Source organism: Meriones unguiculatus, chromosome 3 (assembly GCF_030254825.1).
Source record: "Meriones unguiculatus strain TT.TT164.6M chromosome 3, Bangor_MerUng_6.1, whole genome shotgun sequence".
Lineage (NCBI taxonomy): Eukaryota > Metazoa > Chordata > Mammalia > Rodentia > Muridae > Meriones > Meriones unguiculatus.
This window is the reverse complement of record NC_083351.1, coordinates 95,551,860-95,570,792: the sequence shown is the minus strand read 5'-3', so window position 1 is coordinate 95,570,792 and position 18,933 is coordinate 95,551,860. Positions and strand designations below refer to the sequence as shown.

The 18,933-nt window shown below is 47.1% G+C and overlaps 1 protein-coding gene across 1 annotated transcript in view; it reads right to left on the bottom strand.

Annotated features, from left to right (window-relative positions):
• Positions 1 to 846: 846 nt before the first annotated feature.
• Positions 847 to 18,933, bottom strand: part of Srd5a1 (steroid 5 alpha-reductase 1) — a 31,585-nt gene continuing 13,498 nt past the window's right edge. The window contains exons 4-5 of the mRNA XM_021640249.2: positions 12,757 to 12,907; positions 847 to 2,911 (exon numbers count right to left, since the gene is read on the bottom strand). Of these exons, the coding sequence (XP_021495924.1) occupies positions 2,845 to 2,911; positions 12,757 to 12,907 (218 nt within the window). The 3' untranslated portion in view covers positions 847 to 2,844. The remainder of the gene's footprint in view (positions 2,912 to 12,756; positions 12,908 to 18,933) is intronic.

Sequence of the window (18,933 nt, the reverse complement as noted above, 5' to 3'; positions counted from 1 at the left end):
TGGGTACTGCACATACATACGTACATACCTGGTATACAGATACACATGCAGGCAAAAACGCCCACATTCACATTAAAAAAAAAAGATAATTTATAGTGTCAATGAAGTTGTACTCCACCCATATTGGGCAAACATGCTGTAAAAACCTTTTTTGTTTGTTTCCTGTATTAAGTGCATCTGAAAAAAAAGTCTCAAGATAAACAAATTATTCCAGATTTATTACTGTGGGTGGGTGGCACACACAAGGCAGGGTGTGCGTGGTGAGGTGTGCCAGGGGACAACTTTGGAGTTGGTTTTCCTCTTCTCCATATGGTGGCTGAAGTTGTGCGGCAAACACACTTCTTGCTTGCCCAAGAAGTAAATGATTTTTAAAAGGGCGAAAGAAAATGCCCTGAGGACTAAAGGCAGAAAAGGAACTATTAATCACACAAGGAAATAAAAGAATACTCAAAAGCCATTTATGCCGAGATCACAGGAGAATCCAGAGGATCTTTAGTGTTTTCCTCCAGGTTCTTGCTCACATAAGCAACAAATGACAACAAAAAGAATGCTGCCAAACTGGAAATCATGAAGATGGCAACAGGAAGCGCTGGACTTCCTGAGATAATTTAGCAGCTTTATTATAAAGCTTATAAATATTATAAAATTTAGCTTCATTTTATCCCAGTCAAAAACCTATTGGACAGATTTTAATTTGGGGAAAAAAACCTAATTAAAAGCAGAAAAGGTTCTTAGACTTATGCAATCTCACCTAGGGTATTAAAGGACCACCTGACATTGGGAGAGAGCTGAGATTCTATTGAACATTATCCCAACCTGCCATGGAGACAAACAATACAACTGGACTTATAACTGTAGGTTTATTAATTTCCTCAATAATCATGGTTCACACAGTCAGTTGGAGTTTTAGGAAATGGAGTGTAATGTTAGGACAGGGCGCCTTTTAAATTAATCTCCCACTTAGCACGCATCCCTGGTCCTTTACAAACAAAGAGGCATCGCGCGGCTAGTGTTTGGCTTAGTGACAGGGCATCTGCCTAGCAACCCTGCAGTTTTGGGTGCCATGCTAGCCCCATGCCCTGTGACAGAGGTCAAGTTCACAGCAAGCATCCTCAGGGGCTCACCTGAGTTCCATGTAAACCTTCCAGAACACACCAGGCAGGCCTAGCCTCTGAGGTTCTGAGAGGAAAGCTGCTATGTGCCTGCTTTGTGTTATGAATACTGAGGTCACTTCCTCAAACTGTTAGTTGTTATTGTTTTATTTAGTTTTTTTCAAACAAGGTCTCCCTACACAGCCCAGGCTAGTCCCGGGCTTCTATCTGCATAAGCCAGTTATTGGTCAGAAAGGGGGAGGGTAAAGGATCTTACAGTGAGTTCCCCTATTTAAACACTGTTTGGTTAAAATGAAACAGCCACATCATGAAGTTTTCTGCATCTGTTCTAGATGTTCTGCAAACTAGAGGCACAGGGAACAGTTTGTGTATGAGAGCAAAAGCGCTGAGGAGGCCCTTCGGGTAAGGCCAGCTGGAGAGAGCACAGGGAAGGTGGAGGGTGGACACTGAGGAAGGGGGGTTGGGGGAGCGAGTAGAGACGTGGTACGTGCACATCGTGAGGTATGCTCAGAGGTCTTCACGCAGCTTCCTTTCTGGGGACAGAATGCACACGGTCCTATCACGGCCATTTCCTTCAGTTCCGGCCCCCGGTGGCAGTGGGCCAGGGGTAGGTGCATTCACAGTGCTGTGCTGATCCGGCCCGTGGGGACCCTTCTTCACCAGTGGTCCTCAGACTCCCTAGAGCACAGGGGTGAGTGTCCTGGTTGAGCTCTCTCTCCCAAGCTGATGCCTGGGTGAGTGGTGTCTTTTATTACTGCGGTCACTTCCTCAAACTGTTAGCCGATTGTTATTTGTTTTTCATTTAGTTGTTTTTTTTTTTTTTTTCAAAACGGGCTCCCTACACAGCCCAGGCTAGCCCTGAGCTTTCCATCTTCGTAAGCCACAATTGGTCCTTGGGTGCATTCACAATAAGAAATTTGGTTTTGACATTTTGTTTTGTGATATTAAGAAAGATACTTTCGAAAAGTACCTGAAAGGATTCTAGTTCTGCCTCACTCAAAGGAAGAACAAACGCGGTGCCAGTGAGTGGATACAGCCTTGTAGTCCCATCTCTCCTGGGGACAGGACATGTTTGTAGGAGCACTTCTCTTCCCAGATCTGGGGGGGGGGGGGTGTCAAAGGGCGGCAGACTGCCCCCCCCCCCGGCCACACTCCCCCACTTCCAGGCCTCTGTGGCAAGGGCTGAGCAGGCAGAACACAGGTCCCTTGAGGAGGCAGGGGGCTGATGCTGACCTGGATAAAACCTGTGCAGAGTTGTAAAAGGTGGTGAAATCAGTTGTGTCCTCTTCCATCTTTGCCATGTAGAAGCCACAGCGGCACTGCCAGGTTCGGTGGCACTGAAGAGGTGACAAACACGCCTTTCTATGAGAGGTCTTGTGACCTCATAATCCTGTGAGTTCAGGGCCAGCCTGGTATACACTGTGAAACTTTATCTCAAAAGCAAGCAAACAAACAAAAACAAAACTCCAAAGAGGCACATTTGAAGCCAGAGGCCTCATCAGCTATAATATCCCACCGCTCCCCATATCTGACCTGCAAGGCAGCATGCTTATCTCCTAACTGCACAGGGTGGAAATCAGTTTATGCTTGGCTTACTCCTTTATCAGGGGACAAACCTCTCTATAGCCCTTCCTAAAAACGATGAAGCTGCAGGAAAATTAAGGAAAACAATTCATTTATAGATGAGTGTCCAGAGAGAGATCACCAGAAAGACAGTGCTATTGACAGCACACTAAAGCACAAATGGAATTAGTATTTTTCTCGATTTGGGGTAGTCTTCAAACTTCTCATGGTACCACCTAAAAGGAGAGAGAAGAAAGGTTTAAAACCAATTCATTTTGCCACTTAAGTATCTGTGAAGATGGTAACGAAAGTGATTATGCAAGAAATACCAAGGATTTATTTTTTAATATTTTAAAAATGTGTATGTGTGTATACATGTGTGTGCGTGTGCACATGCACTTACTATGGCAAGTGTGAGGAGGCGAGAAGATAACTTTCTGAGAATTGGTTGTCTCCACCACACAGGTGCCAGGCATTGAACTCTCAGGCTTGGTGTCAAACACCTTAGTGTATAGAATCATCATCTCACCCCTGAGATTTTTTTTTATTATTTTTTTTCTATAATTTTATTTTTCTCGTTAGTTACATTTTGTTAATTCTGTATCCCAGCTGTCTCCCTCATTCCCTCCCCCATCCCACCCTCCCTCCCTCATCTCCTCCCTGCCCCTTTCCAAGTCCACTGATAGGGGAGGACCTCCTCCCCTTTCATATGACTCCCTTTTGTCAGGTATTTTCAGGACTGGCTGCAAGAGATTTTTTTTTTAAACAATAGTGACCTAGTAACTTAAGTGTAGATTTGTCCATGTTTGAAAAATTTCAAATATCTTAGAAGTGACCTAGGTAATTCACCTTTCTTTTTGGAAGGATAGATGCTGGCACATACTAAAAATACAATTGGTAATGTCTGCAATTCATCCCTTCACTTGAGACAAATGATATTTTCAGCTTTGATATAATTACATCAACACAGGCAGCCAGCTGGGGGAGCTGACAACTGAACCCGCAGGATAAGAACGGAAACTAAGAACCCAGCTGTGTCCCACGCCTGTAGTTGCAGCGTTGAGAGGCTGGATTGAGGGGTAGCTTGAGCCCAAGAGCTGGAGACCACCCTGAGGAACAGTGCAGGGAACCTCATCTCCAAAATCTCATTTTTTTCCCTTATAAGATTTGGAAATAGTCTGTAAAAAGAAGCTTCCAGAGCTGCAAAAGATGCTAAGCAGTTCAAAAATGACAAAGGAAAACAATTATTTGTTATTGTAGCAGAAGCGTAAAGGTGATGAACGGAAGGTAAATCAGGGATGTAATGCTGCGTTTAGGTGAATCTAAGTGTAGTCTACAAACACAGAAATGGTAATAACATATGGGCCAACCGCCACAGTCACTGTCACATGCTGTCTATGCAAGAGGGAAAGTGACGAGAAGCTGGCCAGGGCCTCTGCATCCCTGTCGCCTCTTCGGCAGGATACGCAGAGACGAGAGCCTCCTCCCATTTCACAGTGTGACTGTGGGCATTCACAGGTTCTGAGGCACCCACAGGCCTGCTAGGGGCTCTGCCACTCAGCCCAGCTCCTTGAGATGCCCTGAGAATACCTGCACGGGGCACCCCCCACGGATGAGGGAGGTTGATTCTTCTAGACACTGCCTACTGAAGATGACAGTGGTCTGGGAAGGGCCAGGGAGGAGTAACCAGCAGAGCACATGTCAGCAAAGACGAGAGATGTGTGGCACATCACTGGAGGCCACTGCACGCCACTGGCTGCTGTGAGCTTGTTCTTCAAATCGTTTGAAAAATCTTTAGACAGGCAGGAATGAGATATGCTGGTTAAATGATTACTGACCTCACAAGTGTTAGCATACAGATGATTCTGCTGGCCTGGGGATCTAACAAGGGCTTATGCCATGACCAGCTGCTGCCGCCTGGTGTGTGCCCGATAAAAGGACCACCCACCATCCCAGCTCTCTCTGCCTCTTGTCCCTCTCTAACTTCTGAGACCTCTCTCTGCCCTCACGACTCTGCCCCTGCCTGTCTACAGGTCCACTCTGCCTCCGCCCCTTCTCCAGGCCCTTATTACTTTTCTTTCCCCCACCAAACCTCCTCATACCAGAGCTGTGGCATGGTATTGTTTCTCAGGGGCACACCGTGGCATGGGCGTGCCATGCCACCACCTTGCTGCATTATGTTTTCAACAAGTCCACCTCAAAAAGTCACACTTTAAGAATGTTTACGTTTGCATACATGTATAGATAGTTTTTCAAAGCCATTATTTTTTTTTTCTTGTTCCTATCCCTGGAACTAAAGCTGTCGCCTGTGTGGCCTACCACAGGCCTGACTCCTCTTTTTCAGTGGACCCATCACTACTGATTGAGCTCCTGATCCCTCTGCAGGAAAGCTAACTGCCCACCCCCATCACATACAGATTATGCCAACCAGTCTTTAAACTGTTTTCCTGTCAGATATTGTGTTATGGCTTGCAGACACACCTACACTGCTCCCTGCTTCTCGATAGCAGGCTCTCCTCAGGGGCTCATCTTCACGTCCTGCAGGGCTGAGTGATGCTGGCACCTACACCACAGACCAAGCACTTGAGCCTCGGGCTAGAGAGGCAGTGGCAACAGCCAGCATTGTACAAACACATTCTTTCTTGTCTTTCCTTTTCTAAATCACTATTGCAAAACTTCCTTCACTGTATCCTGAGGACACACTGAGGTTGTCAAACATAAATAAATATGTAAATAAATATGTAAACATTACAATAGTTTAATCTCTCTCTCGAATTTCCGTGTTTCCTTTATGGCTGATCTTCAGGTACAAGCACTTAGTATGAACAAATAACAAAGCACATGTCTGTATCTATTCTACCACTTCATGGACAGCTGGGACCTGTCATGTCCTCAACCCTTGCCAAGTAAGTATGGCTGTATAGGCTCCTGGAGAAGGCAGCCTCCCCTTAAATTTCCTTAAGTTTTATTCTCTAAAGAGTACCTTTATTGGCAAGCTACAGCAGCAAATGGCCTAGGGCTTGACTGACAATATGAGCATTTATAAACTGAAATTCCAATGCTGCTACTACAGCTTCACTGCCAGGCAAAACTGTTTTTCAACACTGCAATGAGTACAAAGCGAGGAATTGCTCTTGGGTTTATAGGGCTTGTGTGTGTATATATATACACACACATACACCAGTCCTGTTTTTACATGCCCATACTTGAAAGGCAAGGGCAAGGGGATTCTATTTTCAGACCAGCAAAAGTAAGACCCTGAACCCTGCCCTCAAAGGGATAATTATTTTGTCCTCAACTAATAAGGGTAATATTTCTGATCATTACCTCCATAAAACTGAATTATTGTTCTTTAGGATTTAAAACCATCCTACACTGATGTCAATTTAAACAATCAATGACAAAAAACACTTACAGCTCAGAAATCCTTCTGCAAATGATGGGGACCTGGCACAGGAAGTTTAGGGCTAAGCAGTTTAGGGCTGGGGACTGAAAAGGCCATCAGGTCCATTCTTCCTGGCCAGAAAGGGATGCTCCTCCTAAATGAGCACCCCTGCCTAGAAGCTAGATATGCAACAGACTCTCCAGTTCACATGCTAATGCTTTCATGGTGGACATGGGTTAAGTGTGCTCCCCAACGTCAGCCCATTTCCTAAGTGATTTTACGTTCTTTATTCTTATGGGTAAAATGTTTATATATCTTTAGAGGCCACTGAGGTTATCAGGGCCCTGTTCAGGTCCATTAAGAAAGTGATTTGCTCCTAGTCAAAGGAACGGAATCTGCCTTTGGCCTTTGCATGGGGACCTTACATTCTGATCTACTCCGATGAGTAGAACATTACATACTATTGACTCCTTCATTAAAAGTTCATCCAGTTGGGGCTGTTAGTCACCTGGCCAAGGGACTGTCAGGAAGTCACGTTTACTTAAGGCCATGCTAAAGAGACAGTAGGAGTAATCAGCCCTTAATGAGATAATATACTTTTCCCTGAGAAAACCCAGCCCTCAGTGTGGTCCCAGCCCTCATGCAGCTCTGCTAAGTCTGCTTGCTTTTCTGAGTTTAAAAGTTTAACTTCCTTTTTCTTCTTTTCTTTCTTTTAGATACTGAAAAAAGGCTGAGCTTGTTTTCTTGGACACTGTCTTAGGGTTTTACTGCTGTGAAGAGACACTATGACCACAGCAACTCTTAGAAAGAAAAAACATTTAATTGGGGCTGGCTTACATTCAGACGTTTAGTTCACACCTCCTGACAGTGCTACTCCCAATGGACTTTGGAGCCATTTTCATTCAAACCGCCACATTTAGTATCATGGCCACTTAAGGATATGGATTGCTTAGCTTGAGAGGAGCCCTGACCTGTTTTTTTTCTTTCACGTATTGTTCCATCTATATGAGGATAAGTCAAAGCCAGGCCTTCCCTTACCGTGGCTTCACTTGGAAGCATGGAGGAGATGTCTCCTCTTTGTGGACTGGACACTGGTTAATGCTCACTGTGTGGCAACTCCCCACAGTTATAGGGCATCTTGAGAGATGCCTCGTAGTCCCCTGGGTCATACTTGATCTTGGAGGGTAAGCGGTAAATAAGTCCTCTTTTATCCCTCTAATACTGAACACCAGAAGGCCAACTTCGCAGCCTGGTCCTCTTAACTATTATATAACATTTAAACAAAACTTAGACAAAAGCCAAACACTTAAACAAATTCTTGTAATTGATATGAAGAGTAGACCCATAATTCCACTGATTTAAGTAGAGGTTTGACATCAGTGTGTTGAACTTTGACCTTCTGCATATCTTATTGTCTTAGTTAGGGTTACTACTATTGTTATAAAACACTAAAACACCATGATCAAAGCAACCTGGCAAGGAAAGGGCTTATTTGGCTTACACTTCCGCATCACTGTTAATCATTGAAGGCACTCAGGACAGGAATTCAAAGAGGGCAGGAACTGGTGCAGAGGCCATGGAGGAGTATTGCTTACAGGGTTGCTTCCCATGGCTTGGCCAGCCTGTTTTCTTATAGAACCCAGGAACACCTGCTCAGGGATAGCCAAGGACCACCTACCCAGGGATAGACCCCCTTCCACAGAATATGCTGGCCTTCCCTCATTGATCACTAATTAAGAAAATGCCTTATAGGCCTGTCTATAGAGGTATTTTCTCAGTTGAGGTCCCCTCCTCTCAGACGAGTTCAGCTTGTGTCAAGTTAGCATAAAACATTTTAGCACACTTATACAACTCGCTCACACCCTTGTAAGATGGTCAGCTTTTCAGGTTTTCTTTTTCATTCTGGAAATGTTTTGCCTGATTTCTGAGACCCCCAGAAGACCACCAGGAGTCACTCAAGGTATACAGTCACTCACTGACACTGCCTTGAGGTCTCAAAGATACATAGAATGACATACCAGAAACAGAAAACACAGAACTTGGCCAAGACAAAAATGCTTACCCAGGGTTCCTATCCTTCGGCTTGGGGGTCTTGGGTTTTTTTGGGTTCCTGGCCAATGCACCAGGATGTTGTGCCTGAATTGTGAGACCCCCAAAAAACCACCAGGAGCCGAGTCTGTTGCAATTACACGAGGATCTTTACTCATAGCTTGAGCTGGGCCTCTCAGACACCAAGGCAATGATATCCAATTGAGAGCCCCATGTGCAGGGTTGGGATTGATTTATAGGCCCCAGTCCCTCCCATTACACCCTAAAGCAGAAGAATTCCAGTCTGGCAAGCATCTATTGATTGAAACACAAAGGGATACTGCATTTCAAAATGATTGGCTAGGGGAAGGCACCAAAATCACTAATGGTTTTGACTAACTTTGTTCTCTCTTGTTGTGGGTAGAGAGAGTACCTGGTCTTGGGTTTCGGTCAAAATGCCCTGTCTTGTGCTGATCGGCTGTTGCTAGGGTACAGGGGCGACTAGATATTTCGTGGTATCTTCCAGGAACAAGGCTACATGTGACTTTTTGTCAGGAGCTTGAGCCACCTGGATTGGCTTCCTACCAACCGTATCTCTAGTGGTCAGGAAAGAATGCAGTAAGGCCGGTTCCCCACCCCCCGTGACAGCTAGTTGGCCTTGACTAGTCTTTGTCCGCTTGTTCCTTTTACCCAGTAACCCAGAAACGTAATTTTTAAAATTTTTGGTTTCCCAGAAAAACATCCAGCCATGTTGTGATACATAATGACATAAACACAGGAGCAATCAACCAGCCTGGCCACGATGATCTTTTATAGGTTCTCCCAGCTCATGTCATGGCAGCTGTGTGACACTGAAGACAGTGCTATGCAGTAAGTTAATGCCACCTGTAGACAGTGTCATACTGTGTGGCTTGATAAGCTCCCAAGAGACCTTACAGAAATTATAAGACAGTCTTAGTGATCTACACAACTATGGCTTCAGTCTCAGATGCACAAAAGTCATGTGCTCCTCAGAAAAACTGAACCCAGTGCGTTACAGTGAACAGGAGACTTCCATTGAATCCTGTATAACACGCTGAACCCAAAGCACCTGTCCTTATAATGAAGATAGATTTGTCCAGGTTGCTCTCACTATCTTTTGGGTCACTCGTTGGGAACAGGTATTGACAGGTCTTTAAATTTTATGGCGTCATGGGTGAGGTGCAGTAAGTGGTCTTGATTAAGGAGAAGCAACTGGACAAATGTATCCACCTTTACCATTGTTTGACCCAAAATTCTGGTTAGATTTGGGGTCACCAACTGTTTGTAAGCCTATATTGTCCTTTTTTTTTTTTTTTTTTTTTTTTTTTGAGACCAGGCCTCACAATGCTGTCCAGAACTCTCTATGCAGACCAGGGTAGCCTTGAGCCCACAAAGCTCCTTCTGCATCTTCCTTTCCAGTGCTGGGATTAAAGGCCTGTGCCACCAGGCCCAGCTCCTTCTGCTGTCTTTAGACTCCACTAACCAGAGAGAAGGCAATGTAAATACAGGCAAATCCAAATGCTCCCACTATCTCTTGCAAGAAAACCTTCCCAGGGGATAGTGGGGCCAAGCCTCCGGGTTTCTCATTTGTCTAACTTTGCCCAGTGTTTGAGAAGGCAGCCAAGTAGTATTCTTGGAGGATTCTTGGAGCCAGTTTGTGCATCTAAAATGAGATGTAGTCGGACAGGGAAATCTTAGGGGAGTGGGCTCTCACCTCCTTGGTGCATGGATGGGGATACCCACACCTTCCCTAACCACCTTACTCAGCACCCTGTCACCCGCCCCCCCCCCCCCAGTTTTCTCCTTTAGTACCAGCTCTGAGACAAGCCAGGAGCCACATTTGCTGAGTCTACTCAACAGCTACGCTCCTTAATTCAGCTTTTTTCACCATATTCGCAGAGCTAGACAGCCAGTTTTAGGGAGGAGGCCAAGAGGGTCCCTCTCACTAGCCAAACAGGATACTAGGGGAGCCAAGGAACCAAGATGTATCTTCAGCTCCAGGCTCCATGTGCACAGGGACCACAGCCTCTTGTGGGCTGTTGCCTTGTCCAGGCTCCTATTCTTTACATCTGCCATATGTGTTAGGAAAGCTGAACAGTGGTGTGTCTCTAATTAGTCAAGTGAGCGATCATACTATTGAAAGTTGGATCAGGGAAGATGAGACATGAGGTGCCAAGTCTGTTGTGAAGCAGCTTTCTCTATCAAAACAGGGATGGAGAAAGTCCCACTCAACCTCTGAATATGAAACGTACAGAAATGGGAAATAAATAATTCACTTTTCCAAACGAAAGCCTTACTAGTGAAAATCCCAAGGCATTCATTGTGTTGCTGGGGAAATCAGGATCTCTTCTTTGGGTTCTCAATCTTATCAATAAAAAAGTAAAAAATGGCATTAGGAGGAGGCTGGGAGACAGTGCTACTGGAATTCGAGAGAAAACAAGGCAGGCAGCCTATAAGCTGTAATCCTGTCTGCTGCTTGGGGGCTGGGAAGGATGTGGGGGAGACAAGGAGAGACCAGCATGCTCAGCAATGGAAGTGAACAAGTGGTTACGTGACCAAAGGAGGGAGAGAGGGACACAGAGCAAGGTGCCTGTGGTGGGGGTTCATAGGGAGTGGAGTTGGAGTAGGTACGACTTTGTTGGAAGAAGTATGACCTTGTGGGATAGGCTTTGAGGTCTGCTATGATCAAACTATGCACAGTGTGACAACACAGTCTCCTTCCACTGCCTGTGGAATCAAGATGTAAAACCGTCAGCTCCTTCTCCAGCACCACGTCTGCCTGCATGCTGTCATGCTTCCCGACATGACGACAACAGACTAGACCTCTGGAACTGTGAGCCAGCCCCAGTGAAATGTTTTCTTTTATAGGAGTTGCTGTGGTCATGGTGTCTCTTCACATCAATAAAACCCTAACAAAGACACCAAGGGATAAAAGTGATTGATTTGGGCTACCTGTCTAATCCTAAACACCCAGCAGGAAAGAGCAGCGCATGGGCGTGATGACTGGCTCACTTTTCTAAGGGACTAAGGGAACCATGTTCCTTGGACATTGGGCTCGATACAACATTGCAGTGCCTATGTGAAGCCAAGAAAGACAGGTCTACAATAGCTTTAACCTGATAATAATCAAATTGTAATTAAATTTTCCCCGCAGCTGGGCGTGGTGGCACAAACCTTTAATCCCAGCACTCAGGGAGGCAAAGGCAGGCAAATCATTGTGAGGCCAGCTGGGTCTTCAAAGTGAGTCCAGGACAGCCATGGCTACACAGAGAAACCCTGTCTCAAAACACACACACAACAAAGAGAGAGAGAGAGAGAAAGAGAGAGAGTGAACAAGCAAGCACAACAGAGACAGAGGTGAGATCCAATCTCTCTGGCTTTCACAGTACAATTTTTTTTCTTCTCTCTCTCTCTCTCTCTCTCTCTCTGGGAGGCCCCTGTTACTGTGATTCTAGCCACTTAATAGCTATCAACATGCCTGGAAGTGGACCCAGGGGTCATCACTCTCTGGACTGTACTAAAGTGGCCTCTAGCATTCTTCTCTCCAGTCCGTCTGCCCCTTTGCTTCTATAGTTAGTCCTGCAGAAAAAGCCCAAGATGCGCTGCCCTCCTAATTATTACTGCAGCACCCAGACCAGCAGAGATCGCCTCATAAGAGTTCTTTCTCCTTTTAGACCCCCCCTCCATGGACTCTGCCCCTTCTTAGCATGAAGCAGCTACAGCAGTCACTGCCCTATTCCCTGACAGAAGTCAGTGTTTATATCTGAGATGGGGACATAAAGGGGAGTGAGAGAGGCCTAAGAAGGCCAGAAAGCCAATGCATTCTGTCTATGATGGCTGCTACTTGCTCCAAGTATAGGCTGCGAGGTCAATCAGCAGGAAGGCATGGGGGCTGGCATCTAAACCACTAGCAGAAAGGAAAAGCCCAATGAGATACCCAAGCGAGAATCCATGTAACAGCCTGCCAGTCTAGGCTGCTCCCATCCCAGTGGGACAGAGCTGCTGCCTTTCCTCTCTTGGCAGCTAGGTTGCCGGCACAGACAACCTGCAGCCCTCTGGCAGCTCTCACCTCACGCTGTGCTTCAGGCACATTACATTTGATAATGTAGTTCCTGGGTATAACCTTCCTCTCAGGTTCTTGCCCTGTTTCTTTATACCTCTGTATTTCTCAGCAGGCTGTGGCGGTGTGAACAAGAATGACCCCATACGGGCTTGTATAATTGAGGGCTTAGTCACCAGGAAGTAGAGCTATGAAAGGATTAGGAGGTGTGGCCTTGTTAGAGGAGGCAGGCTTTGAGGTTTCAAAAGCCCAGGCTGAGTCTAGTCTCTCTCTTTATTTCTGCCTACAGATCAGGATGTTGGTCTCAACTAATGGACTGAATCAAACTGTAAGCAAGTTCCCAGTTAAATGCTTTCTGTCATACACATGTTTGGTCATGGCGTCTCTTCTCAGCAATACAACAGTGACTAAGGCACTGAGCTGCAGGCCCTAGGGAGGATCCCCAAAGGTCCTGCCCCTGGGCTCTCAGCTTTTGTGCTTGGGATTAGAAATTCAAGTTAATATTAGCATTCTGAATGTCTAGCCTGGAAGCCGTGACGCTGAAGTCTAAGAGCAAACTAAGAATGCAAACATGTCTTAAAACTTACTGATGATGCTGCTTTGCTCTTGTGAACAACACGAAGAAGGTGAAGAGAGCAAACACTGCACCCTGGAGGGACCAGCTGGCCAGGGCAAAGCCACACCACTCCACCACCTCCCCAAAATAGTTGGCTGCAGACACGTATTCAAATAAGCCTCCTAGAGAAAAAGAGAAAAGAGGAGAAAGGTCACCACAAACATCCGGAGGTGCTGGAAATTGTTGGCAGAACAAAAATTCAATATTGGAAAAAAAAAAAAAAGCTCTTCCCTGAAGGCTAACTGAAAGGCTAATGAGCTGGGATGGCGAGCCAGGGACAAGGGACTTAAGACAGTACAGGCCTTTATGGGGGGGGCGCGGAGAAAAATCTGCAAAATGTCACCTCCTACGAAAGGAATAATGGGGAGGAGTGGTTGGTTTTCTGTGCAACATCCCTGGACTCAGGTTCTGAGCCAGACCACTACATAAGGGGAAATGCCGGCTCTGTGTGTGTGTGTGTGTAGTGAGAAGCAGAAAGAAGAAAGAAATGGAAAGGTTTGGCGCTGGTGTGGGAGCAGAAGGAGGCAGAGGTTAGATAAAGATCACAGATTTGATCCTAGCTGGGAGTCTAGTTGAGAAACAGGATTTCCTAAGAAAAAAGTCACTCAATGTAGCTGCTGCCCTCTGCCAACAGGATTTGGAAACAGCCCTTTTCTGTAGCAGACTTGGGAAAGCAGCTTAAATCAGGAGAGACTGTCTCTGAAGAAGGGGTCAGGTCTGGGAGACTGATGAGCAGAGAGCCTGGCAGAGGCGGAGGGAGAGAAAGGCCTGAACGAAGGAAAACTTCAGGCCTGAAGTTTTGCATATTTGAAGTAAATTTTGCATATTTGAAGTAATGCATATTTGGAAGGAAAACTTCCAAATATGCATTAGGAGTATTACACTCTGGGCAGGTAGCCATGGGGCACCTCAGCCAGGCTACGCTACAGTAGAGAGATTTTTGAGGAGACATGGACTCGGTGCTGAGGGCCACTATAGAGAAGCCCCATGTGTTCCATTCTAGGTCCCCATTCACAGCTCCATGGAGAATCTGCTGTGGGTAGAACTCGTTTTAAAAAGGTGTTCATCCCCTCCGTCAGAAACCACCTCCAGAAGCCACGTCAGCAACCAAAATGCACGCAGGTCCTGGGGGAGCTCAGGTGGTGTACTTCTCAGAAGAGAAGAAGCTGTTGTAACAGAGAACACAGGTCAGATACCGCAGTCTGGCGTATGTGGCTAGAAGCAAGTACTGGGTAGGACTACACACTTATCTTGCAGCTATAAGGTCACAGCGCAGCAGGGCTTAACTCTCACATGTGTGAAGTGTCGAGCGAATGTGTGTGTTGACATGGGCATGGTCAAGACCAGGAACCGGGTCTTTGTCCTACAGGTGTGGCAATGCTTTCTTTGAGTGGGGCTCACAGGGATGGACAGAAAGCCTTTCTCTGGTCCATGTATGATCATTAACAATGTGTGCTGAAAATATCCACCGCAGTTTTCTCCCCATAGATGTTTACAGCCTAAAGACTGCTCCCTAACGAAGGAGAGCTCCTATCAGGACCAGCCAAACCTCCCTCCTTGATCCAGTGGTATGTCGCACACCCGCCTCCGAATCAGCTCTGTGTGATAACCTCGGCTCTCAGATCAACACAACATAATAAACAGGACAGGTTTCCAGAATGCTGCAGTTTCACCATCAGCCAGCAGTCCAAATGATCCCAGATTCTCTGTGTGACTGTCTGTGGCTTCTTCATTCCCTCACTGTCCCAGTCAGGTCCAAGTCCCTAGAGCTATGCAAGGACAGCACTGAGGGAGAGGGAGAAAGTGAAGATAGTCTGTGATCCTACACATAGTTAGACATGATGGTTTCAAATACTAGGGTTGTTACTGTAGGGTGGGTGGGTCTTCACACACGCATGCATGCATGCACGAGGTCCTCAGGTTCTGTGCGTCGAAGAATTCTTGTGTGCATGCATCTGTGGCCGGAGTCCAGGGGGTTGTGAGGCTCATCTGCTGCTTCAGACACTTCCCTGCAATGACACTGTCTCACTCACCCCAGAGAGAATGAAGCAGGGCAGACATGGAGGCCCAGGATTGTTATCTCAGCACCGGTTACATGAGATCTTCTATGAAAAGCTAAGTGTCTTAGTGATAGGACAAGGGATTTAGGGAGGGCCAGAGTCTGGGAGTGTGGTCAAAAGTAGGTAAGGTACTTGCTGCCAAGCTTGATGACCTGAGTTCAACCCCCAGAGCCCACAGGTTGGCAGGTGAGAACCGACTCCAGGGAGTGGTCCTCTGACCTCCACACATGCGCAGTGGCATGTGTGTGCCCCTGCATGTACACACACACAATGATGATGATAATGATGATGATAGAAAAAAAAAAAGCCTGAATCCTCGAAGTGGGCACCTCTGCAGCCTCCCTTCAAATACCACACCACCCCAACCTGGGGTGGAGGCCACAACAGGACACCATGTGACCTTTCTCTTTGGTGTCCAGTGTGGAGACCAGGGGGGAAGCATGGGGTGGGGCACAGGCTGGTGAGCATGCCGCTAGCTAAGAATCCCCCACAAAACTCTGCTAGGCGCCGTCCCTTTAAAGAAGGCAGCATAAGAAGACAGCACAAGACAAGTGTGTGTAAAACGGTACAAACGAATGCATTGCCCGAGACATTGCTATGCACTAACTTTACAGAGTGTAAAGACAGATCTCATGGCCCAGCTGCTTGCCTCGTAAGCACAAAGACTTGATTTCAGTCCCCACCACCCACGTAAAAAGCCAAGCGTGGGGTGTACGCTTATAATCTCACTTCTGGAGAGATGGAGGCAGGCATATCCCAGAACCTGCTAACCAGCCAATCAAGCTTTTATCTGCTCTTGAGAATGCTTTAATCGAGCAAAACAAAGCAGTGGATTGTCACTGTCACTGCCAGCTCACAGCGCTTGCCCTTACCCTGGTCAGGGTTGACGGTCTCTGCATCTGCGTGTGTGGACAAGCTGGGATACTATCTCTGTGTCGACTCCAGGCTCTACACCCACCCGCCAAATAGCCTCACTTGGCCTTGGCAGGAGACACCAGTGTAACTGTCAGCTCTGGTAAACAACTCCACTGGGTGTGGCTCAGCCACGGAGCACAGACCCCGTGCCGAGTGACACACTCAGAGCCTCCTGGAAGGCAGAGCGTGCGGTGAGTTGGTCGGTTCAAGACTCACGGCTGTCACACCCTGTGCTTTGGATCTTTAAAACCACTAACAGAGCTGACAGAGCATAAGTAAGGGATGCTAGGGCAAAAGCCCATGTTTCCTCTTTGGGGACCACCTCAAGGATCTGCATAACCACCAAAGAGAAGATTCTCTAGGTGTAGCCGATGGCTTTGTCAGTTTCCCATGGTATGTGCTGAGCTCCTCTGAATATCAGACTTGAGGCCCTATCCCCACCACCAAGGCTTTCTTGTCTTCAGGGTGTGTTCTGTGTCCTGGAACAGGCACACTGAGGCCCCCTGCCCTGCTTTGTGCAGCTGTCATGCAATCCAGTCTCTTAGGCTTCCTTTCCTCCTCTCATTTCATTTCCATCTTTCACATCCTTCTGTGGGACCTGTTGGTTGTTCTGCTATGGTTTCTGTTGTTTCTTGGTGTGACTCTTAACTCAGAAGATTAGAAATGATGAATGTTAGAAAAGATTTCCTGCCTAACCTCACAGCTCCTGCCTTGCCTTTCCTGCTCGCTGGTGGCATCTCCTGTTTTCTGGGAGGCACTAGCCTTTGCATCATCTGCTCAGCTTGTTCTAAGGGCCCTGGAGGCCTCTGGGAGATGTGCAGCTACAGACAAGGAGGTGGTCTCTTCTCACTGCAGGATTAAAGCCGCTCTGCCTGTGGCAGGCAGGGCACCAGGTTTGGAACAGGCAGTGCTCTGCTGGCATCTAGTCAATGGGCACTGATGCTGTAGCCGCTTCATTTTCCCAAAGACAAACCACACTGGGGTGTCAGCTGCAACTTCCTCTGCTCAGAGAAGCATTCCTGTTAACATAGGTTTCACTGCTGTTTCCCCTACAGTGTGTCTGCAAAGGTGTCCTGACTTTCTCTTTCTTGTTCTTCTGGTTTCATGATGTTGGGTTAGGACATGAATATGCAACTGGCGTCAAGAAATGAAAGAAGCTGGGTGTGGCAGCACATGCTTTTGATACCAACCCTTGGGAAGCAGGGGCAGGGGGATCTCTGTGAGCTCGGGGCTAGCATGGTCTACATGGCAAGTTTGAAGCCACCCATGGATACACAGTGAAAACTTTGAATGAAGAAGAAGAAGAGAAGGTGGAGGAGAAGAAGTAAAAGAAAAAAAAAACTTGAAGGGAAAGGGATACAAGTTTTGTGGCATCTCTACTGCCATGGGCTGGACAGGCTGTTGTATTGAAGGGCCTCAGGCTCCTGTGTGACTACTCTGGCTGGGCAGGGCCCTCCCCTGGGATCCTGCCATCCCTGGATTTTATGAGTATCAGTGACTATGAAATGTCCCCTAGAGACCCATGTATTTGAACATGTGGTCCTCAGTTTCCAGCCCCATTTTGGAGCTTGTAGGACTTTTAGGAGAAGGTGGGCTGTTGAGCAGGGTGGACCTTCAGAGTATTTCTAGCCCAGTCAGGATTAGAGATAGCTCTTGACACTTCCTGATGTCCAATATGAGCCGTGCCAGCCATGAAATTCTGCTGTACCTCCCAGAACCCTTCCAACTGCAAGCCAAAACAAGTCCTTCCTTGTTCACTTGCCTCCGGCCAGGTAGCCTGCTGCAGTGGTAAGAAAGATGCTGAGTCTAGATGTGGTGTTTCTCGAACCAGTCACTTCCATGGCTTTTGCACTTTGTGGATCCTTCTATTCTGTCCCCTGGACCTGATGCCTTGTCCCCAATTGTGAAATCAGGTGTTTATTATGCAGATGTGGGTGACTCGAAGGCAGGGGCAGTGCCTACCTGCTCTCCAGGAGATGGCTCCTTTGGAAAGTTACAGCTGACTGCTGTCTGCTCTTGAGCACAAGGCCTCAGGGGCACCTCTCCCGTCCCTCAGAGCCTGTCCTCCGTCACATCTATGCTTCGATGCTGTTTCCTTCCAGCGGAAACACTCAGGCACAGGAGGGCACGTATGGCTGAGAAATCACTCCACAACACTTACCCAACTCAGGAATCTCCTGAGAGCCATAGGGTTCACAGGGTACCTCTCAGACTACAAAGGCGAGAGCCACTGCAGGGGAGGAGAAACCTGCTGACTCAGGCAAGGCAGGGAGGAAACTCCAGCAATGCAGCTTTGGCTTTGCTTTGGTGAGTCACTACCCAGGCTGGGGTGGGCTGTGGGGGACCCAGCTGCCTCTGAGTCATCCATGCTCCAGTAAGCAGCACCAACCAAGCCACTGGCTCACAGCACTAGCCTGAGGCTCATCCTTTCTCCGGTCTGCCATTGGTGCCCTGCCTTGGGGGAACAGATATGCTGTTCACATCAGGAAGTCACACAACAGTCTATCACACACTGTGACTTCTAGGGGATGGCTCTGCTGCTTCCCGGCTCTGGGGAGTTGGGACTAATTAGAATTTGGCATGACTCATTTCATTTTATTTATTTTGTACATCTTATTTTTACTGTTATTCAACCTCACATGTTTTCAAAGTTTTAGGTTCACCTGCAATGCTGTTCTGTCTTTAGGAACTCTCTGAGGTTCTACTTTCTTGGTGCTTAGCTGTTGGCTCCTTTACTCATCAGTGCCATGTCTACTTTAAAATCTGACCCCATCCAGTCCTCCAAGTCAGCGGAACTCTTGGACATAGTGCTCAGGTTCCTCAGGGGACCTGCAGCTTTTGGACACCCCTTCCTCTGGGCATGGTGCAGCAGTGCTGGTTCTGCAACCAGGCCCATGGATGCACCACAGCAAGACCACAAGGAGCACAGCCCACCCACAGCTGTGGGTTTCTCAGAGGGACCAAGGGCCATGGATTTGGGCTCTAAGTGAGGCCGAGGGGGTACCAGTCACACACAGTCACACAGTATTCTCTAAACTCCGGCACACACTCACATTTTGTCGCCTGATGACTTTTTCTTGGTAGCACACTAATGTATCAAAAAAAAAATTTTTTTAAATCCCATCCAATATTTTATATAGTTTCCAGGAGATTGCATGAAAGAAGCTATTCCG